The sequence below is a fragment of the Rousettus aegyptiacus genome, unplaced genomic scaffold, assembly GCF_014176215.1.
Source record: "Rousettus aegyptiacus isolate mRouAeg1 unplaced genomic scaffold, mRouAeg1.p scaffold_m13_p_14, whole genome shotgun sequence".
Taxonomy (NCBI): domain Eukaryota; kingdom Metazoa; phylum Chordata; class Mammalia; order Chiroptera; family Pteropodidae; genus Rousettus; species Rousettus aegyptiacus.
The window spans coordinates 45,545,542-45,554,331 of NW_023416289.1; the positions used below are offsets into that span (position 1 = coordinate 45,545,542).

General features: G+C 51.7%; 1 protein-coding gene and 1 pseudogene across 1 annotated transcript; both read right to left on the reverse strand.

The window, feature by feature from the left end:
* Positions 1-65: 65 nt before the first annotated feature.
* Positions 66-8,599, reverse strand: TULP2 (TUB like protein 2). Its single transcript, XM_036232705.1, has 13 exons — positions 8,109-8,599; positions 7,779-7,811; positions 7,108-7,159; positions 6,570-6,687; positions 5,982-6,105; positions 5,597-5,916; positions 4,672-4,793; positions 3,710-4,021; positions 2,698-2,810; positions 2,065-2,179; positions 1,880-1,978; positions 1,461-1,632; positions 66-1,172 (listed from the first exon to the last, which is right to left on the reverse strand). Exons 2-13 carry the CDS (start codon positions 7,808-7,810, stop codon positions 1,039-1,041), a joined length of 1,713 nt encoding a protein of 570 aa, XP_036088598.1. The 5' UTR covers position 7,811; positions 8,109-8,599; the 3' UTR covers positions 66-1,038.
* Positions 7,474-7,592, reverse strand: LOC118611653 (annotated as a pseudogene).
* Positions 8,600-8,790: the final 191 nt, after the last annotated feature.

An 8,790-nucleotide genomic window follows, 5' to 3' on the forward strand; every position in this document is an offset into this window, starting at 1 on the left:
AGTGGGCAGGAATAGCAGAGAGGCAAGTGCCTTAATAGAGAATAAACTACATTTCCCATCATCCCTCAAATTTTCCTCTTCTCATCCTGAGGCTTCTTTTGAACACGGGCTGGTGGGTTTTGTAGTTTTTCTTGGGCTTCTGCCTAAATTTTATTAAACTTGGGACAATTATCCCCCAAAGGGGCTGGATGCTAGACTCACTGATCTCTAAAAAGGGGTTATGCACCAGTTTTCTGTGTCTCCCTGGAATATAAAGACTTGTCCTCCTACTGGCCTTTACATGCTCAGTTCCTCAGGGTCTTCAACTGCTGATTTCACGTTTACAAGCCCTGTGGCCATTGACTCAGTTTCCTTATCCATAAAATGTGGCTAACAACTACACATACCTACGGGATTATAAGGCCCCAAAAGAGTTCATATTTAAAACAGTGCTCACCAATTAACAAACACATGTTAGCTAGTATTGTAATTTTTCTCTCACCCTTCCTGCATGTCTTGAAATACCCATCCACGTTTATGTCTCCAGCATAGAACTCTCCTCTGACCTCAAGATCTGTCCAGCAGTTCACATGAGAGTGGCCCAAATGCCCTGCGGGTCCTCCAGTGGTTCCCCAGGCTTCTGCTACGCTATCCATGGACTTCCGCTTTCCGCTATCCTTTCACTTTCCCAGACCAACCAGGCCCACTTTCACCTTGAGACTGTCTGATGTTCACATGCTCCACCCCTCTGGCTCAGCCAGTTCCTCATGATTCTTCAGGTGTAGTATGAAATGACTTCTTTAGAGATGCCTCGCTCCGACCCAGCCCACCTGGGCCTCCATCTGCTTTCATCCTTCATAGCAGAGGAGCGTTTTGATTTTTCGTTGCTTAAGACCCATCTCCCATGAGCCATTCTGAGTCTTAAGAGAGCAGGTGCTGCCCAGCAGCCCACTCCCTAACACCCAGGACTGGGCACCCAAGAAGCGTCTAGTAAGTGTCGGCTATTAGCCTCCAAATGAGCAGGCACAGGAGTCTATGAGAGTACCGTACTTCATTGGTTTACTCACACGCCAGTTTCCCATCAAAACTGGACAAGCAGATGGCGAAGGCTTGGAGAGGGCAAAGCGGAAAGCGGAAGTCCATGGTGAACGTGTCTGGGGCCACGCGGCCAAACTGCAGCACTAGGTAGTCCGCTGGAGATAAAGTCAGGAACTAAGCCTAGGCGTACTCATTTCCTTGCTGCGAGCCTCTGAGCTGCGAAAACGACTCCCAAAGTCGTGCGGCGCCTTCACTAGACTCAGAAAAACCCTCCGAGGACTGTGTAAACTACAGTTCCCAAGAGGCTTTGCAACATCCTGGAATCGGCCCTACCTAGAAAATCGCTCAAGTGCCGATGGGAGTAGTAGTTCTCATCGGTTCTTGTTTCCCACCCACTCCCCTACCCCTCCCATGCCCAGGCAAACTGGTTCCCAGGAGCTCACGGTCATCCGGGTGCACTATCTGGAAGTTCTTGACCGAGGCCCGAGTGACTCGACCATGGAAATTGAGCACGTAGGCACCGCTCTCGTCGCTCCACGACGGGGCTTTGTTTTGCAGCAAGATAACCCCTTGGTTGACCCCATGTTGGAGAAGACTCAGTAGAGACTCCTGTTCCTAGAGTGTAAATCAAGGGGCGTGGTTAACCTGCCGCCTACTAGCCTTCCCCTTTCCCCCGCCCCCTGCCCTGGATTCAGAATTTTGAGTACCCCGTTTCTTCTCCCTGAGACACAGAAATCCGACAGAATCCTCACGTCTAACTTTCTGCAAACCACCAGCCCTCTCCTCCCTCAAAGACCTAGGACCTGTCCCCTAGCCCTTCCTCTCCCATTTGCCCAGAGGTTATAAACCTTAGTTGACTCACATTTAGTGGCTGGACGCTTATTCTCCGGTTCTGGGCATCGATTCCTGGAATGATCACTGTCATTCTCCGGGGCCCTCGGAATCCCAGGACGTTGGTTTCCTATGGGTATTATGCTCCAGTTACCCTGGCTCATTCTCCCTCCCCACCATCCTGCTCTGTTCTCTCTCTAGTCTCCTGACACTCACATAACACACAGCGCCCAGCTCCTCCCTGATCCGATCTGTCTCTGGAACGAAATTCTTCCTTTCAGGATTCACTCCATTGTCGAAGATGGTGAACTTGGTGCCTAGGACATTGGATCTGCCCCCAGGAAGGACGTGGCCAGAATATAAATAATAATTTTTACTGTTTTGCTTTATGTTAACTGCTTTCCCATGTCATCTCATCAACTCTTCCCATCAATCCTCTACATAAGACTCATTTCCATGTTCCATGTAGCCACAGTCTCAGCCCTGTGAGCCATGATTTTTAGTTTCCTGTCTAGTTCTTTTAGGAAACTTCTTCCCTCTAAGACACAAGAACTCATACATCCCAACCATCTTCTCCTACTCAGGAACTGAGGATTCCTAGCACCTTGCAGTTCAAGAAGTCAGATGTCTTAAATGTTAGCGTCTGCTCCAGAGCATTCGTTTCTTTTATTCCCAACCACCCTGAGATTACAATCTGAAAAACGACAAAGCCCATCAGTCCCTAAGAGAAAAACGTCCTAGAGCAGGTGGAACTTGTGCTATATGGACTGTTGGGAAATGTAGTTTAATTGTCTCCTCCCCGCAGGTGCCTTGCCATCTGTTTCTCACACGCTTTAGGGCTCTGCCCACCTGACTTTGCCCACAAAGTTGTCCCCATCCCGAGACAGGTCTGTAGGGTCCAGGGAGATGAGGTAATTAGAGGTTTTGCTCCTTCTTCTCTTGCGCCCAGCGAGAAGAAAGTGCTGTGGATGTGAGAACAACCCATCAAAGTTGATTTCTGGTATGTGGCGAGGGCTAGGAGTGCAAAGACAAGGAAACGCCATGCCCCTATGACAGAAGAAAGGGTAATGGGGCAATAAGCATGCCAAGGCTTGCTGGGAGATGCGGTTCTCACTGAAGGAAGCCATCAACTGGGTTCTGAAAAGGAGCTTCACATCTTACTATATCCCCTTCAGTCCTTCAGACATTGGGTCCAGGGTTTAGGCTGAGCCCAAGCAGGGGGGAGCCTGATTGGCCAGCAGGGCCTGGTTTTGGAGAATAAGGAAAAGCCTCACTTTGAACACTGCAACAGGACTTTAGTAGATGTTTCATCTGAGAAAAGTAGGTCTGGCTCTGAGCAGGAAAAAGCCTCTTTCTGAGAAAGATAGAGTGTCTCGATAAGAGGCAGCCACACTAAGGGGAAAGGCCAAACAGAGAAGGGCATGGCTTGGTTCTGAATGGGAAATCCAGGAGGGGAGGGGTTGGTTCCTGAGGGCCCAGGGCTTATCCCACGACTGGGTGGGGCCTGATAGTAAAGGCTGTGAAGGGGCCAGACTTGGACCTACAAAGATGGGAGATGGAGCCAATGCCTATAGGGGGTCTGTAAGGAGTGGGGCTTGGGACACTGAGAGGGCGTGACCTGACTGAGAAAGGCGATGCCATGTCCATATAGGGCAGGGCTCAGTTATAGGGTGGGTAGGGCCTATGCCACCCAGCTCTGTAAGGAGCCTAACTGTGAAAGGTAGGTTTGGGAGCTGTAGCTGACAGGTCCTAGCCCAGTGATGAGCAAGGCCTGGATTCGTGAAAGACTTGTCCTCACTCAGCAAGGGGCAGGATTCGCCCCAGGGAAGTGGGGCTTGCTCCCGAAGCTGCCGGACCGCACCTTCTGGCCCTCGGCTGCCTCCAGGTAGAGATAGTAGAAAGGGAACATGCCCTTGTCTACACCGTGCTTGTCGCGGCTGATGCGACACTGCACCGTGCGGCCCCGCGTTGCTGGCCGCAGCACATACGCTTCCATGTCCTCGCCCAGCCGAGGGCCTGGGACGCGGAGGGGCAAGTCCAGCGGGCTCCCCACATCGCTGCCGCCTGCACCGCCCTCGCCTTCCAGGGCCTCGAACACCTCCTCGCTGGCCGCCCCTGGGGAGTTCCTCACTGTAGACTGCGACTCCTTTCTCTTCTCTTCCAGGTCTTCGCCCTAGCCCACGCGCCAAATTCAAGTTGAGGGACAGCAGAGACCCAGATCACCGCCCCAACACCCTCTTGACAACTAGTGATTGGTTATTTCAGCTCAGGGTTGCGCCCACTCTCAATCATCGAGTCTGCCTATTGGCCAAACATCTCAGCCGCCTGCTGATTGGCCAGTCCATTCAAGGGTTCCACCCAGCCAAGCCCCGATCATCTGTTGATTGGTCAGCATTACCTCTGCGGCCACGTACACCTACTCCATCTATCATGAGAGAATCCCTTGCTAAAACCAGTGTTGATTCGGTCTAGACAACATATAATACGCCCCAGATATATCCAACTGAAACTATTTATCTCACTTTCCTTAATACCAAAGTAAGTGTCAACTGGCCCTTCGCTATCACTGTTTCACTCCCTTCTCCAAGCTCGCTGCTTTTCGGTGGGCTGGATTTTAATGTATGTGCCTACATAAATGCAAATCCTCTAGACTGACTTCATAAATGGTGCACACACAGAGCTTCTGTTAGTCCAGTCACAACAGGCTCCATCCACCAGCAAAAGAGACCTCTGATTGGGCCGTAGAATTTTAGCCCCACCTTCCCTAGATTCCAAGGCTAGCCCTCCTCTTCCTCTATCTTGATTGGCTATGCCACCTCCCACCTGGTTGGAAGCCAAGTCTCCACATTCCCGGTCACTGTCCATTCCAGGGATTGGTTCTGGACTAGGTGATTCATATTCATCTACAACATCCTGGAACTTGCTCTCTTCCTCTGCACTGGACTCTAAGGGGTGGAAGAAACCAGAAAAAGACTGAGCTCAGGAAACCTGGGTCCCAGGAGCTTGGGACAAGGTCACAGGGCTAGTTGGAGAAGCCCAAAACTCGGGTTTCGGGCCCCTACTTATGACCCATTGCCCTCACTTGCCAGATCCCCTACTTCTCCTAGGTGCAGGGCCAAGAAGTCTCTGACCACCCTGGGTCTAAGGACAGAGAGGGATTAGAGTCCTCCCCATCGTCCCTTGTCCCAGAGAGAGCATTGGAGAGACTGAAGAACTAAAATGTGAGTAAGGGAGAGAGTGGAGTTTTGGGGTGACAATTAAGATTCCTGTTTTGAAATCGTTGGTCATGCCATGAGAATAAAATGAAATGTCACTACCAGTGGAATATTAAAGAATATGAGGGAATGAAGTACTGATAATACTACAACATAGATGAACCTTAAAAACACGCCAAGCAAAAGAAGCCAGTCACAAAAGATCATATACTGTATTATTCTATTTATATGATATGTCCAGAATAGGCAAATCTAAAGAGACAGAAAGTAGATAAGTGGTGATCAAGGGCTGGGAGAATGAGGCAGTGGGTGCGACGACTGCTAAAAGATATGGGATTTCTCCTGACGATGATGAAAATGTTCTAAAACTGATGGTGGTGATAGGGGCACATCTCTAAATATACTAAAAATCATGGAACTGTAAACTTTAAACGAATGAATTATATGTGAAATACATCTCATAAAAGCTGTTACCAAAAAAGGGGAGGATTTGCCACTTGGACCAGGGGGCCCGATGACGTCCCGGAAATTACCAAGTTGTTGGTGGGGTGGCCAGCCCCTGCGTCTTGTCCCTGGAGGCTCTTTAAAAGGAGGGGAAGAGGCGGGAACGTCCTCCATGGAGACTTCCTCCAACTCCAGATCGGAACTACCTGGTGGCCAGGACAGGGAAGGGGACGGGAGACTGGGATTTCTGAGTACCGGGGGAGGAAAGGGCTGGAGATTCAGATTCCTGGGTGGTGGAGAAGAAGGTTCAAGACCTCGACTCTTTGGAGTGAGAGATTTCAGGACCTGCGAAGGTCTGGATTCCTGGGTCCTTTGGAGACCAAGGATTGAGGTTCCAGACTCCCGGGTTCTAGGGGACGTGGAGTTCTAGGGTGTAGGCGGCCCAAGGGCTGGAGATTACCTGCCTCAGTCCACGATAGCAGGGGGCAGCACTCGCCGCTGCCATCTCCACCACAGCTCACGGCGCCCACTACAGTGTCGATGGCAGAGCGCAGATGTGCCTGTGGCACGTTCTCCCGTAGGAAAGGGTTCCCGGGGCCTGGCAGAAGGTGCAGCGACGCCCATTAACACGATGCACACACTTCGGTCCTCTGGGAAGATCAATCTCCTCACTGGGCTCCTAGACGTAGCCCCTGATTGGCTGACCACCCAAAACCCTGAGACCCACTCAGAACACCAACTTAATTCTAAGGCTCAAACGAGTACATCCCTACAGCTAAATTGTTGAGGACTCTGTGCGTATACAATCCTCCGTCTACAGGACCTAGTCTCTGATTACCGAGGCCCCGCCCCCCCAACCCCATACAGAGCCCAGGGGCTTTGCTAGTTTCAAACTAAATTCCGGCTACAGACCTCCGCCAGGCTCCTCCCCTCTGAGTCCTTTAGGCCCCGCCCTACAGCCTCACAGGCCCCGCCCCGGAATCCCACAGACAAAGCTCCCCACCACCAACTCCAGGCCTAGGATCCTGGAGGATCCCAGGAACCTTTCCTCACCACTATCACCTGCAAGGCGCTCCTCCCGCCACCGCGGTCGGCGGGAGCGAAAGGAAGCATCAGGATTGGCCTGAACCATGAGGGGCTCTTGGCGCTTCCGTCGCTGCTTCTTCTCAAACAGCCGCCACTGAGGGAGAGGGAAAGGGATGGATGAAGGCCAGGAACCCTGCAGAAAACAGTAGTGAAAGGGGCCTGGGACAAGGGGAGGCCTGCATCGATGGGAGAGTTCCTGGAGTCTAGGCCCTCAGTCCCTCAGCTTCTCTTTCCTCAGACCCAGGAGTCCTAGCATCTAGTCCCCTCCCCCCCCCCAGGACCTAGGGGGTCCCACCCTCCAGAGTCCTTGTTCCTTAGAACTTTGGGAGTCTCATCGCCAAGGTTTGCTTCTCCAGGATCCTGAATTCATATTTTCTCATTTCGCAGTTGCAGAACTTGAGGCTCCAAGAGAGCCTAGAAGGCCAGGAGTCTCAGGGCAAGTCCTGGGCATGAGGCTTCTGGGGAGCTACGGAAGATGGCACAGCAGGGGTGGCAGGATTCCTGGGCTCGGTACCTGCTGTTCCAGCTTCTGCAGTCTTATGGCAGCGATCTCACCCCCCAGGGTCCTGAGAGAGAGGCAAGCTTATGGTGACATCAACAGGGCAACCCAGTTGCCCAGGATCCCCTCCCTCCCTCCCCAATTTGGGATGCGGAGCATTTGTTAGGTCACAGAAGGCATAGAACTTGAGCCTGGTCCCCTAGTTCTGAAGCTCTATCTCCCAGCACTGGCCTGCCTAGAATCTAGGAGTCACAGATCCCAGGGCCCTCCTGTCTCAAGATTTGGGAGTCTAAGCCCTCGGCCCCTCCTCTTTCAGACTCACAAGTCTTCATCCTAAGCTCACGCCCTCTATTTTATTTTAGTTTAGTTTAGTTTAGTTTTTGCCTATAGCACCTGGTATTCCTAGGTGGTCTCCCATCCAAGTACTAACCAGGCCCAACCCTGCTTAGCTTCCAAGATCAGATGAGGTCAGCCTTGTTCAGGGTGGCATGGCCATAGTAAGCTCACTCTCTTTAAGTAAGACCCAGAAGTCCAGGCCCTCAGACCTTTCCTACAAGGCTGATGGTGCTGAATCTGCAAACACCATTATGAGACCAGAGCTGAGTGTGTGTGAGCACCATCAAACACAGAGTTCCCCCTCGTATGCCCATCTCCACCACCCCTGCCCATCCCGTTTTCCCACTCACTCTTTCTTCCATGTATCATTCTCCTGAGACATTCTGGAGAAGCAAGAATGAGGAGTAAGGACCCAGACTTGACATGCCAATGGACTCTGTCCTCCAATACCTGCTTTTAAGCTTTAAATTTTCTCCTGGACCCAGGCAGCCCAAATTCCATCACTTACTCCTATTTAGGGACCCAGCTACCTTTTTCCAGCTTTTACCACTATCTGGCCCAGGAGTCCAGTTCTCTCTCCCCCAAAATGCCTCTCTCTCTCCTACATCCAAGCATGAGAACTCAGGCCTCTGGGCCCCAAATACCCAACCCCCCAGTAACCCCAGAACACCAGCACCCACCTGCCTGGGATCCTGGAGACTCCTTTTCCCCCCGCGTCTGGAAAGGCTTTTCACACTCACTCCTCAGTGCCTTGCCTCTCTGGCCAAGTTCTAAACATACCCGACCCACTCTTTGAGAGCTGGGGACCTAATCTCTGGGTCTCTGGGAAGTAAGTAAAGGAAGAAAGACGTTCCCAAGGTAGGGAGTATTCCTACTGGGACCTGCCCTGATCCCCTCCCTCTTGTTCTCACACGCTCAACTTCCAACAAAGCAATGACCCCTGCCTTCTGCTGCAGCCAGGCTACCCTGCTCCGGGGATTCTGAATTGGAAGGGGAATACGAGTGTTCCTTAAAGGGACCTCAGAGAGGCCAGAGCGCAGTCTCTACATTTCTCACTTACATATATATACACACACACGAACTTTGTAAGGTGACCTGTGACAATTGCTAACTTGAAGCCACCTCTTCGGGAGAAAAATAACTGGGGAAACTTCAACTCCCATGAGGCGAAGGGGCCAAAATGCGGAAGTGGACGCATTTTCCCCAGACCTGCAGGGAGTTGTAGTTCTCTTTGAAAGTTTCCGCTCCTCTTTGCGCCTACAAGACAGGAAATGTGTCGTTAAGAGGTTGGGCTTCCGAGAAAGGAGGAGAGTCTTTCGAGAAAAGGCCGGAGACTTCGTCAAGAGGCGGGGCCACTAGGCA